The sequence below is a fragment of the Terrapene carolina genome, unplaced genomic scaffold (genome assembly GCF_002925995.2).
Source record: "Terrapene carolina triunguis isolate 2854851 unplaced genomic scaffold, T_m_triunguis-2.0 Scaffold58, whole genome shotgun sequence".
Taxonomy (NCBI): Eukaryota; Metazoa; Chordata; order Testudines; family Emydidae; genus Terrapene; species Terrapene triunguis.
Window position 1 is genome coordinate 78,092,613 of NW_020664409.1, and position 18,659 is coordinate 78,111,271.

At 44.0% G+C, this 18,659-nt stretch overlaps 1 protein-coding gene across 1 annotated transcript in view; it reads right to left on the minus strand.

Annotated features, from left to right (window-relative positions):
- SNX31 (sorting nexin 31) overlaps positions 1–18,659 on the minus strand; it is a 52,379-nt gene that overhangs the window by 22,891 nt on the left and 10,829 nt on the right. The window contains exons 3-4 of the mRNA XM_024203298.2: positions 17,027–17,141; positions 15,974–16,038 (exon numbers count right to left, since the gene is read on the minus strand). Of these exons, the coding sequence (XP_024059066.1) occupies positions 15,974–16,038; positions 17,027–17,141 (180 nt within the window). The remainder of the gene's footprint in view (positions 1–15,973; positions 16,039–17,026; positions 17,142–18,659) is intronic.

Below are 18,659 nucleotides of genomic sequence, written 5' to 3' on the forward strand. Positions count from 1 at the left end.
ATCCTGGGACCGGGCCACCAGGCCAGCCAGTACATCAATAGAAAGGGCTACTTTTCAATGGTGCTGCAAGCACTGGTGGACCATCGGGGACGGTTTACAAACATCTACGTCGGATGGCCGGGCAAGGTTCATGACGCTCGCGTGTTTAGGAACTCTGGTCTGTTTAGACGGCTGCAGGAAGGTATTTACTTCCCGGACCACAAGATAACTGTTGGGGATGTGGAGATGCCTACAGTGATCCTTGGGGACCCAGCCTACCCGCTAATGCCCTGGCTCATGAAGCCCTATACTGGGGCCCTGGACACTGCACAAGAACTCTTCAACTACCGGCTGAGCAAGTGCAGAATGGTGGTGGAGTGTGCTTTTGGCCGTCTCAAGGGGAGATGGAGAAGCTTACTGACTCGCTGTGATCTCAGCGAAACCAATATCCCCATCGTTATTGCAGCTTGCTGTGTGCTCCACAATCTCTGTGAGAGCAAGGGGGAGACCTTTATGGCGGGGTGGGAGGTTGAGGCAAATAGCCTGGCTGCTGATTACGCCCAGCCAGACAGCCGGGCGATTAGAAGAGCCCAGCGGGACGCGCTGTGCATACGGGAGGCTTTGAAAGCCAGTTTCAAGGCTGAGCAGGGTACCCAGTGACTTTTAAGTTTGTGGACACAGAAGCTGAACTTGCCCCCGTTTCTTTACCCAGTTGCCGTCGACTATCCTCTCCAGTTACATACCCCCTTCACCCCCTTCCCAAAAAATAAAATCTGTTCTGTTTTGTTAATGGACACCGTTGTCTTTATTACTGTTTTCGCGGGAATGTTTTAAACCTGGGACGCAGACTGTGGCGGGGGGCGGGTTTAGTGTTGTGATGCAAATGATGCTTCTAAACTCCAGGAATGACAGGCTCCACGGTGGTGGACTCGTTGTTTCAACGGAGCCTGCCAGCCCTCCTGGCCGGGACTGCGTGTATGTGTCGGCTATGTGACTGTCTTGCAGGGGGAGGAGGGTTACAGATCCCCTGCTGCGCGGCTCTGTGATCCAGGGTAAGGACCGCTGCATAAGATCTGTAACTGCCCTCCCCCGCCACCAAGTCACAGAGCAACACCACCCCCCCCACCACACAGAACATGAAAACCACCTCCCAGACTGACCAGGATAACTAGTCACTGCACTGTATATGTGCCCTGCTGCTGGACCTGCCCCCTGCTAAAGGTGACTGTCCTGTCCAATTACCAAGCCCCTTCCCCCCCCTTCAGACAGACTCTCATCTAAAAGAAGAGGATGGAAACAATAATGAACAAAAACGTATTTTTTATTAACAACCGCACATGGAACGGGGGGGTGAAACTTGGACGGGGTCTTGTGTGAGGCGGGTAGGAAAGGACTTTTCAAATTTTGGGGAATGAGAGCCTTCTAGTGGTAGAGCAGTCCGCAGGGGTGGAGTGAAATTTTTCACGGCCCCTTCCGCCCCTCCGTGTTTGGACTTTGGGTGAGGGGGGTATGGGACTTGGTGGCGGGGCAGGGCAGTTAGAGAGAGACTGCAGCGGGGCTCTCTCCTCCTGCCTCCGGTCCTGCAGAACATCCACAAGGCGGCGGAGCGTGTCCGTTTGCTCCCTCATTAGTCCAAGCAGCGTTTGAGTAGCCTGCCAGTCCTCCTGTCGCCACCTCTCCTCCCGTTCCATGTTTGCCCGGTGCATTTGGGACAAGTTCTCCCTCCACTGTGTCTGCTGGGCTGCCTGTGCTCGGGAGCATCCCATTAGTTCAGCAAACGTCTTCCCGTGTCCTCTTCTTCCTCCTCCTAATGTGCGCTAGCCTCTGGGCAGATGTGGCTGTGGGAATTGGAAAAAGGGAGTGAATTCCTGAGACAGATCAATGTATCTGTGAACAGAGAACATAGTCTTTCAACAAGACCATGCAGAGCACCTATCACACGCGCACTGAGGACAAGGTCGAATTTTCGGCCCTCGCCTACAGTGCCTGCGGTCTTGCTGTGGCGAGCTGAGGAGCAGGGCAGGACACCGGACTTTGTCTAGCTGTCAAACATGGTAAGCCGTACACTTGTGGCTGCTTAAAACTTTAAGAGTGGCACTGGCCTCCTTTCGCATAGAAAGCAATGCGAGTCTCTGCTGGCAGCAATCCTGCAAGCATGAACTCTGGCCCTGTCCCACCCCCTCGCGGCTGTAAACCGCGTGGCTGTAAACCGGCGGTTGCAGTTCTGTAAAGGGACGGGCAAGCAGTCCCAATACTAACTTTCCCCTACCTAATTCACAGCAGGGAGTCATGCCAGACATCACCCTCCTGAAGGTCTCGGAGAGCCAGAAGGAGCGGATGCTTCGTGACAGCCTGCAGAAACCGGGGCCATTTGCTGCAATGCTCTGCAAGGCCATGATCCCCGAGTACCTGCTGGCGTTGTGGCAGGGAAACGTCTCATACCACGGGGGGCCTAACAAGCTCTCCCTGCCCAGGAACCTGCTCATGAGGCTTGAAAAACACCTGCAGGAGACCTATGAGGAGTTCTCCCCGGAGGATGTCGCCTCTATCCCCGGATACATTGACCAGTTTTTGGGTTAGGTGCCCTTGGAGGGACAAAAGAGTGCAGCGTTTTGGGCATTATAATCATGAAGCGGACATTGTGAAATTTTTTGAAAATAGACTATATATTGAAGCGCCCAAAGACAGAGTAATCATGATACACTTTGCACAGATTCCCGTTTTGTTGGACTTTCCTGTTTACATGTTTTGAAGCACTTTACCTATTGTTAATATTTTAAATATGCCAGTTATGTTATAAATAAATGTTTAGATATTTAAAACACTTACTGCTTGATCCTTCCCCTGAATCTGTGTCTGGGATAACGGCTGGGGAGGGTTGGTAGGGGATCTCTGTGAGGGTGATGAAGAGCTCCTGGCTGTCGGGCAAATCAGCGCTGTCGACTGCCTCGTCCTCCTCATCTCCTTCCTCCTCTTCCCCGTCCGCTGAGGAACCGGCCGCGGACAATATCCCATCCTCAGAGTCCACGGTCAGGGGTGGGGTAGTGGTGGCGGCCGCACCTAGGATGGAATGCAGTGCCTCGTAGAAACGGGATGTGTGGGGCTGGGATCCGGAGCGTCCGTTTGCCTCTTTGGTCTTCTGGTAGCCTTGTCTCAGCTCCTTGATTTTCACGCGGCACTGCGTTGCATCCCGGCTGTATCCTCTCTCTGCCATGGCTTTAGAGATCTTCTCATAGGTCTTTGCATTCCGTCTTTTGGAGTGCAGCTCGGAAAGCACGGACTCATCTCCCCACACAGCGATGAGATCCAAGACTTCCCGATCAGTCCATGCTGGGGCCCTCTTTCTAGTCTGAGATTGCACGGCCATCTCTGCTGGAGAGCTCTGCATCGTTGCCACTGCTGCTGAGCTCGCCACGGTGTCAAAACAGAAACTGCGATTCAAACTGCCCAGACAGGAAAAGGAATTCAAATTTTCCCGGGGTGTGGCTGGTCAGAGCATCCGAGCTCGGACTGCTGTCCAGAGCGTCAACAGAGTGGTGCACTGTGGGATAGCTCCCGGAGCTATTACCGTCGAATTCCATCCACACCTAGCCTAATTCGACATGGCCATGTCGAATTTAGCGCTACTCCTCTCGTTGGGGAGGTTTACAGAAATGGATTTAAAGAGAGCTCTATGTCGAACTAAATAGCTTCGTGGTGTGGACGGGTGCAGGGTTAATTCGATATAACGGCGCTAAATTCGACATAAAAGCCTAGTGTAGACCAGGCCTCAGGGGTGTGAAAAATTCACACCTTCAGCACCATAATTAAGCCAACCAAGCCCCTAGCATCGATGCAGTTAGATGGACAGAAGAATTCTTCTATCAACTCAGTTACTGCTGCTAAGCAAGGTGGATTTCTTACACAGAGACAGCAAAACTCCTTCCATCAGTGTAGGAAACGTCTACACTGCAGTGCTACAGCAACATACATGCAGCACTATAGTTGTGCCATTATAGCCCCCATAGCGTTGACATGACCTGAGAGTCTGTAGGAGGGAAGGGGAAAGTACTGTATGACTAGATTCTCACCCTTGTACTATAAAGCCAAAACCCAAGATAGGCCCTGTGTGTTTAGAAGAATTATCCTTTCCCTGGGAAATTCCCAGGATTTAGTGTTACAATTCATTTTCCTTCCGAGGTGACACTATTTCCAGTGTGATCTTGCCAAGAAGAAGGCGGCTCTTTTGGCTTTCTCCAAAGCTGCAGCATCTCTCTGCAGTTTGGGGTCTTCAGCTGATCATGGATAAGGATAGACAGCAAGTTTTGGCTATGGCTACACTACAGCTTAAGTCGACATGAGTTATGTCGCTCGGGGTGTGAATTAGCCACCCCCCAACTGACAAGTTACACTGACCTACATGCTGGTCTGGACATGTTGGTGGGAAAGCTTCTCCTGCAGACATGGCTGCCGCTACTTGTTGGGGGTGGATTAATTAAGTTGGCAGGAGAGCTCTCTGCATCGGTGCAGCTACGCTGCTGTAAGCTCTCTAGTTAGCCATACCCTTTCAGCCTTCTGTCTTCCTGCTTTGTTTTACATAGTTTGCCACTGTGACCAACAGGACAGGGATTGACTTGGATTTAAATCTTTTCTAATGGAGACAAATGTAGCACCAAAGAAATAGGCAATACAGTACTGCTCAGACTATACAACTGTAAACACACACACACACACACACACACACACATTATTATATATATATAAAAAATAAACATTAAATTGCATAAGCTTGTTTTCCTAGCCGTAGGTGGTGGAACTTGGGGTGCTGCCTTGATTACAGTTTATAACTATCTACACAGGGAACAAACATTAGATAATGAGCTCTTCGGTCTAGCAGACAAAAAGATAACAATCCAATGGCTGGAAGTTGAAGCTAGACAAATTCAGACTGGAAATAAGGCTCTTTTTTTTTGTCTTTTAAGCTGTAAGGATAATTAACCATTGGAACAACTTACCAACAGCTGTGGTGAATTCTCCATCACTGGCAATTTTTAATCAAGACTGAATGGCAGGAATAGGCTGCCATTAATTTAGACAGAGCAGTCTAAATAACACTAGTGGTCACTCCAGCCCCTGCAGTGGCCCAGGATCAGGTGGATGAAAGAGTGGCCTAAACCTACCTTAGCCCTGCTCCACCTGGGTTGAGAGGTTGGTGCTATGCCTCTTACAGGCAGAGCACAGGATCTCACCCCCAGTGTCCAGTCACCTGTCCAGGAGGGCGAGGAGAGGCATCCCCTCTTGCATCAGAAGATTCAGCTACCTCCGAACTGCCCAACACTTAAACTGTCGCCCACCTTCCTGAATGTCAGAAATACCAACTTTTCCCTGCCCAGCTGTTGATCTCCAGGTTCCCCTCCATCCATAGTTCAGCTATTGTATCTTCAATACAAAACTTAGCCAAACATTTAAAATTTAAGGGTACCATAAACTAAGATGTATTCAGTTAAAAAAACAAACCAACCAACCTCAGACACCACAAGGGATAGTGTATGGGGTCTATTATCTGTTTTAACAGCATAGACTGGGGGAAAGTGCACTGGACTAAGTCAAGAGACTTGAGGTTTTCTCAGAGATTTATTACCAGTTTGCAGGGTGACCTTGCACAGGTCACATCACCCGGTGCCTCAGTTTTCCCCCCCTGTAAAATGGAGACAAATACCATCTTTTGTAGGGCCCTTTTAGAGAGCTTTTCTTCTGTACATCTTAAGGAGCTAGATGTTGCTGAATTAAACTAGAGCTAGAACTGAGCTGCTGAATTAAAGTTTACCTGAATCTGCTGCAGAAACTACAGGGCCTTGGCACAACAGTTTCAGCTTGCTGCCGAGTCCCAATTATAACATTAGTATTTACTGGAGGACAAGCCACTAAGTTAGGTATTTCTTGAGGACTAGATAATACACCGGTGGTCAGGTTAATTTGGGGATCTGCTGAAAGGTGGGAGGTAAGTGCGAAGAGAGAAAAATATGGAGAAAACCTACCCCAACTGGAATGACCACATTGAGTCACCCTGGAGCTGCATAATACATAGTTTCCTTGTTTGCTATCTTAAGTCCACACCCATCTGTCTCCACTAAACTACAGGCAATTGTTTCATTTTACAGTATTGCTGTAACAAGATCTCCATTTCCTCATCTCCAACATTTGTCATAGCAACATTAGGAAAATTTACTACAACAGAGTAGCTGCTCCCCCCAGAAAGTTCACCTGTACGTTAAAAGCTTTTGGGTGAAAACAACTCAGACCATCTTTACCCAAAAAAGGTCGAAACCACAATTTCCATACATTAATTTAACATCTTACGTGTTTGTCATATCCATGTTCAGCTAACTACAGTACAGACAAAAAAAACAAAAACCTACTTATGTAAAAGCAAAAGAAGAAAATAGCACTGTAAAATATATATTCCCCTGGATAGCTGTAAAAGTACTAAGGGAATTTGGGGTTAATTTGTTCCTGACATATTAGGAACAGTTTTATCATAGCTAGAAAGGGAATACAAAGTACATTAATCTCCATAACACAGAAATATAAATTTGTTTTAAATAACAAAGTCCACAACTTTGGGAGTAAAGTGTGGCCAGGCTACAGCAGTGATGCAATCACCTGAGTGATTAGTCATTTACTTCTTATTCTATGCTGTTTTAATTTTCTTTGAGGAAAGGAGCAAAGGCACTGCCCCATTTACTCAAAGCCCAGAAACTTTCTCCAGACTCCAACTTCATGTTATCTTTAAAATAAAATAAATAAATAATTTGGCAACCCCACCCTTCAGTATTTATGCCATTACCCCTATCTATATTCCCTAGGTCTTCTTGCCTCTCAAATACATTCATATGTAGATTCCCAAGATCACAGGAAACCCCCCCCCATCCAAATCCTTCTCCCTTAGAGTTGCTACTACTACCACCAGTAGTAAAATCTTTTGAACTACAAACATTTGCTGCCCCCTCCTCACTATACAGTCCAACAGTTTACTAACACAAGAATCCAGAACAATAACTAAGCTATTGAGTAGAGCTGGCCAGGAATTCTCCATCAAAATATGTTTTTGATAGAACAAAGCAGTTTCTGCACAATCAGTTTTCCCTGGAAAAGTTTTGAGTTTACTGAATTTTTTTTTTATTTTCCATTGTTAAGTTAAAAATGAAATATTACATTTTGGGTAGTGTCAATATTAATATGTCTCGCCTGAGCGGATGCAGTGCCTCACTGGAATTGTAGGTCTGGTACCTCACACTCCCATTCCCCTCTATAGGCCAGTCTCCCTAGCTGAACCACCCATAGTGCATACAGCAGCCTCCCCTCTGACTGAGCTGCTGCAGTGCATTATGGGAGTCCCAAACAGGGAGTCGAGCCCATATAGGAGAATGGAGGGAAGGGGCATCCAAACTGCAGTTCCCATGAGGCACTGCAGCAGCTTAGGGGGACACAGATTAAAGTCAAACCAAGTCAAAACTAAATGTTTTGACATCTCCAGATTGCGATTTTTCACAATGCTGCATTTGAATATTTTAACTTTTCATCCTGATTCAGGATCAAAACAAATTCTGAAATATCAAAATTTAGTGCAGGATGGAAATTATGAGAATAGTACAGCAGGTCAGATCAACGTTTCATAGATTTTTAGGCTGGAAGGGACTGTTAGATCATCTATTCTGACCTCCTGTATATCACAGGGTGTTAAATTTCACCCAAATACTCCTATATTAAGCTCAATGACTTTAGTTACATTTGAGCATTTCAGTCCTCAGGAGACTCAACTGTTGTGTGCCGCAGGCAGAGAAGAGAGACCAAGGTGCCACCTAGGCCTCAGCTATGGCAAGGAACTGATTAGGTGAAATATGCCCAGCAGGTCCTAGCAGGCAATCCACACCGAAAAGGAAGGCAATCCTCGCTCCAAGATCCCTGACAATCTAACCTGGGGGAAAATTCCTTCTTAACTCCAAAGCTAATGATCAGTTTAATCCCAGGCACTGGGAGCAAGATATACCAGCCAAGTATCTAAGGAAGAGGATTCTCTGTATCACTTTGGAGCACTGGTCCATCCTGTCCAGTGTCTCATTTCCAGCTGTGGTCAGTCTCTGATGCTTCAGAGGAAGGCAAAAAAACCCCAAACAAAACCCAGAATACATCTGGACAATTGTGCATCAGGGGGGAAAAAAATCCTTCCTGACCCTGGAGATGACCCACAAACTCTGAAGCATGAGATTTGTTTATAGTCACAGTCTGAATGCAGAGCTGCAAGTGTTACGAGCATATTGAGGGGAATGGCTGCAATCCTGTCCTCCCCATGTCCATGAAGGAAAGGAAGGGGATGAACCAAGGAGATTCCAAGGCTGGAAGGGACCATCATGACCATCCCAAACTCTCCCCCTCCTGTCGTGGGCCATAGAATTTCTCCCAGAAACTGGATTAAAGCATAACTTTTAGAAAGATATCTAGTCTCAATGAAACGACCAAGTTATGGTGCTTACGCCTCACATTGTAAGGCTTGTTTTCCAGCCCCTAGATCATATTTGTGGACCTCCTTCAAACTCTCTGCAGTATTTCCACATCCATGTTGAAGCATGGAAACCAGAACGGGACATAGTATTCTAATAGTGGTCTTACAATGCTGTGTACAGAGGCATGATCACTTCAATCCTTCTACGTGATATTCCCCCTTTTTATACATCCATGGATCACATTAGCTCATTTTGCCACTGCATCACTCAGCAGTCATGTTGAGGTAATTACGTACCACAACCCCGAAGTCCTTCTCTGAGTCATTGCTTTTCAAGACAGAGTCCATTCTGTAGGCATATCATGCATTCATTGTTTCCAGATGTATTGCCCTGCATTTGGTTGTATTAAAAATCTTTTTATTGGATTGTGACAATTTAACCAGGTGATTCAGATCTCTCTAACCGTAACCTGTCCTCCTCATTATTTACTTTTACATTTACACCAACTTTGCCATCAGATTTTTCCATCATTGTTTAGATCACTGATAAAAATATTGAAGTAAAAAGCAGTAAATACGGATCCCAATTCGCTTTGGTTTAGGAAAGCATAGCATTTTTAGACAAGGAACAAATCTTCAAAAGGACCCTCAACCTGGTCTCCGTTAGGGTGGTTAGAGCACGCACCTAGGGTTTGGGTTCCAGGTTCAACTCCCTATCTAAATGAAGCAGAGGACAAGGCTACTGGCTATTCTTAGGAGGGGAAGGGGTCTGTCTCTCGTGTTTCCTCATGAAAAAATTCAGAAGGGCTAGCTTTCATTCCAATGCAGAACAAAGCAAAGGGTTGTTTTTTTTTAAAAATCAAATTCTTGTTTTTCATTTAGCCATAGTGAGCAACCCTAATCTGTGGCTGCAGCTCCATAAAAGCCCCACCTGCAGAAACTGCCTCAGAGATGCACTGTCTAAATGCATCTCCTCAGCTTGTCTACAGGCTGGGCTGGCTCCAGGACTCCCACTTAAGGTTTTGTAGCTGAACGCTAAGGTACTAGCTGAAGATATCTCGGAACCATTAGCAATTATCTTTGAGAATTTCTGGAGGGTGAGTGAAATCTCAAAAGACTGGAGAAGCACAAACCTCGTAGCTATCTTTAAAAATGGAAACAAAGAGGACTCAAGGAATTATAGGCCACTCAATCTAACTTCAATACCTGGGAAGACAATGGAACAAATTATTTAACAATCAATTTGTAAGCCCCTGGCTGATAATAGGGTTAGAAGGAATAGCCAGCATGGATTTGTCAAGAACAAATCATGCCAAGCCAATCTAGTTTCTTTCCCTGGTCTCGTGCAATGACACTCAATAGGCAGCCCGTGGACCAAATGTGGCCCACCAAGCCTTCTTGTGTGGCCCACCAGCTTATCTTACAAAAATGTTTATAATTCAATTCATGAACAGTGATGTGCAGCCTATCATTTGCCTAGGACTTCCTTAGTAAGTAACTTACTGGATCTTAAGTACTCATGATAGCATCAGCTACAGTTGAGCTAGGATGCCGCCTGTTTTTTCATTAGTGATGGAAATGGAACCAAAAAACGAATGCTAGTGGGAGTAAACATTGCAAAGTTGAAAGCAAAAACCGAGCTTTTAACCTAAACTGGATAGTGGATTTTCTTTTTATTATGCCATCTTATTTAAATGCAAAATCTTGGTGTTTAACATGCCAGACCACTGTGTCTGTCTGTAAGGTTGTCAACGTGAGGCACCACTTTAAATCAAAGCACAGTAACATCAATGCGGCCTAGTCTCCTGGCAGTTTTGGAAGACATGACAAAATTGAAAATCTGAAGTCTTCATATCACACTTCAGATGTCATTCTCACAACATCAGGGACTGTACAGGAAAAAGCAACAGCTGCTTCTCTTTGGATAATGGTGGTACTAGCTAAAAAGAAAAGGCCTTTCCTGGATGCCGAGCCTGTGAAGGAGGGCACGGTGGAAATGCTAGAGGAGCTTTTTGCCAGAGATTAAAAACAAAGATGACATTGTGAACCAGGTAATGCAAGTTCCCCTGTCTGATTCCACAGCAGTGCAAAGACTGGAGATAATTTACAAGGATTGTTTGTCAGCACTGCTTTCTGATTTAAAAAAATGCCAAATACATGTCTCTTGAAGTGGACAAATCAAGCGATTTAAGTGACACTGCCCAGCTAGTGCTGTTTGTTAGCTTTTCTGATGGTGAAATTTTCAAGGAAGAATGTTTGTGCTTAATACCATTAGAAACCTACATCACAGGAGAGATCACTTTTGAAAAGGTAAAAAGGCTTTATTGAAAAATATGGTTTAGAAATTTGACCTATGAGGAAAGATTTAAAAAATTGGGCATTTAAGTCTTGTTTTTAAAGAAAGAAGGAATATCAGACCCCGTACACTCAAGCTACTTGCAAGGAATCTCCACTTCCTCTAATATCTGACAAAAAAGAGGGAGGGATGACAAGATCAACAGTAGAACCTAGAAGAAAACTAAGGTCAAGCTCATTTGCTCCTGGGTTTTCCGCCTCTCTATTTGCCAAACCTCAGGGGCTCTCTGTTGAGAAAGTTGCACTGGCTTAACTGAAAGTATGATTTTTTTTAAATGACTCAATTAAACCAGGGACTGTGTGGACACTCTTGTTCTGGTTTAAGCCAAGTTTAATTCAGTTTAGATAAGTCCATTTGCAGGGCTTTCCCTACACACAAGTTGCACTGGTTTAAAAAAAAAAAAAAAAAAAAAAAAATGTAAATAAACTAGGACAAACCCTTGTCCAGATGTTCTTAAATCAAATTAAAGCTAGTTATATCAGTTTAGCTTGCACCTCTAAATTTATAAGCACAAGCTAAACCTGATTTAAGCCTGAGCCTGGTTTAAACTGAAGTAAGTGTCCACACACAGGAGGACCTGTTGAAAGACTCAGGGTAAGGGTAAAAGGGGTTTAAAAAAAAAAAAAACCCACACAAGGGTGATTTCATGGTAGGAGTCTAATACAGACTACCTAACCAGGAAGAAGAGGTGGATGAAGCTTTTTTTAAACAACTAACAAAATCATCCACAGGACTTTGTGGTGATGGGAAACTTTAGCTACCCAGACATCAGTTGGGAAAATACAGCTGGGCACAGATTATCCAACAAGTTTTTGGAATGCACTGCAGACAACTTTTTCTTACACAAGGTGGAGAAAGCGACTAGGGGAGAGGTTGTTCCAGATTTGATGCTGACAAACATGGAGGAACTAGTTGACATTCTGAAGGAGGAAGGCAGCCTGGGTAAAAATGATCATGGAAATGACAGAGTTATGGATTCTAAGGAATGGTAGGAGCGGAAACAGCAGATTAAAGAAAATGGAATTCAAGAAGGCAGACTTTAGCAACTCAAAGAACTGGCAGGTTAGATCCCATGGGAAACAAGTTTAAGGAGAAAAAAGGTTCAGGGGAGGGTTTTTTTTGTTTTTGTTTTTTAAAGGAAAAAAATGAGACATTACTAAGGGCATAAGCGCAAACAATCTCAATGCATAGGAAAGATTGGAAGTATGGTAAGAAATCACCATAGCTTAAGATCAGGAGATCTTCAGAGTGCTGCAAAAAGTGGAAACGAGGTCAAATTAGAAAGGCCAAATAAAAAAAAAAAAAAAGACATTTTACAGATACATTAAATAAGGCCACCTTTTTGCTTCTACACTACAAACTTAGCTCAACACAAGATGGCTGACATCAACCTAGTTGTGCACCTGTCACATTTAAATTTGTCATCCACCGATGCAAGTACCCCTTTAGTGACACCCCCTCCCTGAGCGGCATTGACCTCAATACATAGACCATGGCTCAATGTAATGCAAGTGTAGACACTGGTGACCTATGCTGACCCTAAACAGTCCTCCTAATTGTGAACGCCACTGCCCAGGGGTCACAGAGACTGGAAGTCCCTCCCACCTCCTGCCCCCCTAAAGCCCTGGGAATTTTTAAAATGCTTTTCCTGATAGTCGAACTGAGCGAGCATGGTAGCAGCTCTCCACTGTTGTGTACAACTGCCCAGCCGACCATGCTGGATACACACTTTAGACGCACTCTGGGCTGGAGTAGACAGGGGGTATTGGATCTGCTGGGACTGTGGGAGAAGAGGCTGTGCAGGCACAGCGATGGACCATCCATAGAAACATGGACATCTACAAGCAGATTGCACGGGAGATGCAGGAGATGGGGTACGACAGGGATCAGCAGCAGTGCTGTGTGAAAGCAAAGGAACTGCAGCAGGCATATCAGAAGGTCAGGGAGGCCAAGAGTCAATCTGATACCAAGCCACAGATCTGCACTCTTTACCAAGAGCTGCATTCCATAGTTGGCAAAGACCCCACCACCACCCCGCAGACTTCCATGGATATGTCCAAGAAGCCCAAGACACAGACCCCTAGCATGGATGACAAGGAGGAGAATGCAACTGGAGGGTCCAGCTATGCCATGAACCAGAATCTGTTTGAGACTCCACTGCAGTTCAGTCAGTCCCAGCAGTTGAGAATGGGCAAGCCTGATGCAAGGGAAGGAACCTTGGGTAAGTGTGTAAATATATTTCCTGTTACAAAGATGTACTGGTGGCTCCCCCAACTCAGCAGGACAGCTAATTGACTTTTCATTCATTTACTACGCCCCTCATGGAGGTGATTTTTTTACAGCGCTGGCTGAGCTCTCTCCCAGTGCTGCACCGTGACCACACAAGCCACGTTAAAGCGCTGCTGCAGCAGCGCTTTAGCGTTGCCAGCGTAGACTAGCCCTTAGGGCTTGGCTACACTCGGGACTTCACAGCGCTGCCATGGCAGCGCTGTGAAGCACGAGTGTAGTTGCGCCGCCAGCGCTGCGAGAGAGCTCTCGCAGCGCTGTATGTACTCCACCTCTCCGAGGGGAGTAGCTTGCAGCGCTGCGGGCGAGCGTGCAGCGCTGCAGGCACTGATCACACTGGCGCTTTACAGCGCTGTACTCGCTGCGCTCAGGGGGGTGTTTTTTCACACCCCTGAGCGCAGCAAGTTGCAGCGCTGTACAGCACCAGTGTAGCCAAAGCCTAACTGTCATGCAAGACACATTAAGTGATGCCTGCAAGTCTTAAAGACATAGCAATGGAAATGAGGACTCTACAGGGACATATGGAAGTTCAAGTTTATTCATCTCTTTCAAAACTATTACAGAATTTCTTTACCATAAAACATTTTTACAAGACATTGATTGTGCTATTAAATATTTGGAGCATCTCAACCAAAGCCATGTTGTTAAGCAAGATTCTTTAATATCTAAGTGAATGTCTGTTAAGCTTTTATTTACACCAATTAAAGGCACTTAAGCACAGATAACGACAGAGAATGGACTTTTGTCATTCACACAGCTTTCAGGTCTGAACCAGAATCCAGCTCTTCCCAATAATGAAAGAACATACCCAGCACTATTGCTATGTGTATTATGAAGAAATCACTTTGTGTAAGTCTAATAATTATAAGATGAAGTTGTAAACAAAAATGTTGTGGAACTAGTATCTTTGCCAGGCAGAAAACTTAAAAACACAGCACAAGAAACAAGACATTCCAAAGTGGAACAGAAAGTTTTCTCTTGATTTTGTGTTGCGAGGATACATTGACTTTGTATTAAAACTTTTAAGATTTATTTCAACCTACCAAGAAATGTAGGAAGCAATTGACTATGTTGTGTTCAGTATCTCTCACTACATACTTTAATAAATGTATTTGACTGTACAATCATAATTTGAAACATTACCCCCCCATCAGATGTTCCCCAAAACAAAGAAATTCACATCCACCATGCAGACAGCCAGTTTCAACACTTATATACGAATATGTCATTCCAAATCCAGTGCCCCACTCCCCCAGTCAAGACAACATAGTGGCAAAGTTTTTTCCACCAGAGCTCTGATAGAAAAGGCTTACTATCAGAAATTAATAGTTGAGGGGGGGGAATGACAAGATAAGGGGACCTGTGAAGGATCTACTCTCTTTAGCCATTTTTATGGATCTCAGCCAGACCCCATGGGAATCAACAGGAGTCATTCTGTTGATTTTAAAGGCTTTGGATCAGAGCCTAAGATGCTATGTCCTTCCCTAAATAAATCTCTAAGAGCTTGTCTACACTGGCACTTGACAGCTCAGGGGTGGGAAAAAACAAACCCGAGCACTGCAAGTTTCAGTGCTGTAAAGTGCCAGTGTACCAGCGCTGGTAGCTATTCCCCTCGTGGAGGTGGGTGTTTTTTTTTTTTTTTTATATATATATATATATATATATATATAAACAGAGCTGTGCAGCGACTACACAGCGATGTTAAAGCACTGCCACAGCAGCACTTTAATATTGCTAGTGAAGACATACCCTAACTCTCAAATACAGAGTGCTGCTTTGCTCACTGACTCAAGAACCTTTCCTGGTCTGGGAAAAAAAAAAAAAAAAGAGGAAGAAAATAAGCCACATTTTTATTGTGAAAAAAATTTGTCTATGCTTTGTATGGAATGCTTCTTTACACAATTACCTGTAATCTTGCTAGCCCTAAAATTCACAGCAAATATGAAACAAGAGCAATAAAGTTACAAAGTTAAACATTAATTGTTACATTGTGAAATTCTTTCAAGCATAACTTCTTCTCAGGAATTTCTAATAACTATTAGGATTATGGTCACACAACAGGTAGGTGCTTTCCATAACAAAAGCCAGAGTCCCTTCGGAAAGAGCTGCTCACTGTGGTATTTAAGAGCCAAACTAAACATAAAATTAACATATTGCACATCCACAAACACCATGCGGGAGGGAGGGGGGAGAAAAGAGAGTTAGTTACTTTGGGAGTCATAACAGTTTCCGGATTGTGCATTTACTGCAATGTTATGGTTGACGTTTCAATGCAGTGGGGATTTTTGTGCTTATTATACTTGATATTCCCCTCCTCCTCCCCCTGCCCCACTATGGAGCAAATAAAAATGGATTTTGAAAGCAGTTCAGGTTGCAACACTCCACATACATGCCAAACTCTGCCTGTCACCGTGTGTTACAAGATAAGAGAAGCTGACATTCACAGCAGTCATCAATACACTTATCGCCTCAAAGTACTGACACAACCGAAAAACATCTATGCTTGCAAAACCCAAGAATGTGTATAATCCTTTCAGTGAGCTCTCAACAAAAGACTTTTCTGGGCATTATTTAGGGGCAAAAGATTCATCAGATATCCCATCAGGACATAAATAAAGCAAACAATTATTTTCATGGTGAGGTTGTACAGAGAGGAACAATTTAGCATGTGGATAAGATGATAACACCTCGCTCTTACATAGCACTTTTCATCAGTAGATCTCAAAGTGCTTTACAAAGGAGGTCAATATTATGAGCATATGAATACAAGGAAGCACACACAGAAAAGGCGGCCTTTGTGCAGAGGAGCTGAAGCACAAGTTCAATCGTTCCAAGCAGCTAATTGTGTTGCTGAAACATTCAAAACTTACCTGCTGTAATTTTCTAAAAAAACTGATGAAGACATCACTGTTTGTAATACTTGGATCTACAGTTACTGAAAAACAAAGGCATAGAAATCAAAGTTAATTGAAGGGATGGGAGAAAAGGGTCTGCGTCTGAAAGTAAGATTACCTGCAATGCCCCTCTAAGTTAACATTTAAGTATCAAAAGACTTCTGGTAGAGCTGTCAATGAGTGCTTTACCCATCCTTTGATTTAAGCAAAGTTTGCTTTTTATTGGATGGTGCTCAGATCACTCCCAAGTCCTGCCCAGTGGAAGGCAGGTACTGCATTAGGTACACACCCCGGTGGTGAAACCTGGCTCTATTGAAGTCAATGGAAGTTTTACCATGGACTTCAACAGGGCAAGGATTTCACCCCAATATTTAATATATGGACCTAAAGTTGTGGTCATTTATTTAGGAGCTTATTTTCTGAAGTGCTGAGCACCCAGCAACCCCCACTAACATCATCAGGAGCTGCTGGGTGCTCAACAGTTTTGGAAGTGAGGTTATTTAAGAGATTAGCCTTATGTTTTTCTGAAAGTCTTGGCCACAAAGCATATATTACATCAGAGGCCACAAAATGTCTCAGAGCTTCCTATTTCTTGTAGTTGAAGAGGTTACATTTTAAATTTATTGGCTTACATGAAATTCATGCACGACATTTATACCTGCACTTCAGATATATAGTTTTCCTATAAACTTCATGTGTCTTGTAACAATTCTCAACTCTCTGCTTGGAATCTGAGAAAAACAAATTTACTTATTTGTAGAAAAAACGGAGGCCAATTTAAAGGCAAGAGGAGGGGTATGATATTTGAAAGGGACCTGCCCAAAGGCTCAGCTTTTCACTCTGAAGTCAGTGGAAATATCTGGCATGCTAGGACTGCAGGATCAGGCGCCCATGTAGTTTAATCCCAGCATTCAGGATATGCTCCCCCCAGACCCCACAAATCATGACTTGCAGAATCCACAAACATATTCAACTGTTCAATCCACGAGTTGAAAACCCAACCACCTAGTGAAAGCAGAGACTCCGTACCACTCTGTAGATATTGCTCAAGCTGAGACCTCCTCTCATCAGCCATGGACTTGGTCATTGCAAGATAGAACTTTGGAGGGAAAGCAGGCACGGTACTCCCAAAGATCCGTCTTAGCTACAATGGCAGTCAAATAATGCTTAAGGTTAGTGAAGATCTGCTATGGGCTTCTGTGGACACCACCATATTACCATATTGCCCAGGTTGGAGATGTCCATTCACTTTAGCCCCAAGGCTACTGACAGCTCTCTCAACCTCTAAATGTATTCAAGACATACAACCCCTTCAGTGCCAAACAATGTAGTCAATAATGATACTTTCTTCAGAGCCACTCAGAGGGGACTCTGTCACCAATGCAAAGCATGCTGCTTTTTGTTTTGTTTTTAGCTTTACACAATCTGAGTAGCAGCTTGGAAGCAGTTTCTCAATTCCAAGTCAGAAGGATCGCAGCATGTCTACTTCATTAAGTCTTACGCATTCTACATAGACAAATGCTATGGTGTCTTTGTCAACACTCAGTATTTGCTTTCCAAACTATCCATACCAAGATTTATTTGTAATACTGTATGATCACATAAACCCTCTCTTTTGGGAACCACTGACTTCTATCCTTGATTTTCATTCACAAATGCAAAGAAAGGAATCCTCGACATGCCGTAATCCTGGCCACAGGTCTCCCTTGCATCACTGTATTTCTTTAACATATTACAGACGGTATAAAGTTGAGAAATATTTGGAGGCACTTTACACTTCCAATTGGGTGTTACCATATTTTACAGTCAGCTGTGGTTGAATGGTGGACAGTAAGTTTTACAGAGAGCATGTTGCTTCCTGAGCACTTTCAACTCACATTGTGACCAAGCTCAGCAGAAAATTGAACTTTGTTCTGAGAACAGCATAGAACACTCGATTGGCTTGGCTTTTGTTTTTAAAAATACATTATCAGGCAGAGTCACTTCAGGACTCCGTTTCTTTGTTTGTCACCCAACACAATACCAGTTTTCTTGCAGTTTAGATTCCACCAGAAAGTGGTGGAAGACACGGGAAATATGATCCTCTTAGTTCAGTTGAATTAAATGGAGATTTTCCAACTTGGCATTTGGACAATCCAATGGGAATCTTCCAGTTCACAGGAGGGAGGGATCTCAAACTAAAGAAGGAGCAACTGTTTTTAAAGTTACAGTTTACAATGTTGCCAACTCTTGTGATATTATCCAAAATCCTGTGATACTTGGCATTTTTTCTTGAAGCCCCAGCTCCTAGGGTCACATGAATGTGAAATGCTCAGCTTTCACTTAAAAATAAAAAGTTTCTAATTCTCTTGCTTGTGGAGGAAAGCTTGAAATCATGAACTGAGTGCACCCTAAGGCCTCAGAAACCCAGAAGAAAAATTCATTATTTTTAAAAACATGATTTTTCAGCTAGTCAATTTATTGATTGGGGGGTGGGGAGGCTGACTCAGGATTTTTGAGCCCGTAGGGTTGGCAATATTGAAATTAAAGAAACCTGAAATTAAGATTTCCGTTCCCTCCTACTCATGCTGTTTGATCATGTGAGTCCCAAAACTGGAAGTGCTCCTGCTTTCAGGACCTCATCTGGTCAGTTAAAACAAACAAATACACACTTAGACCCAGC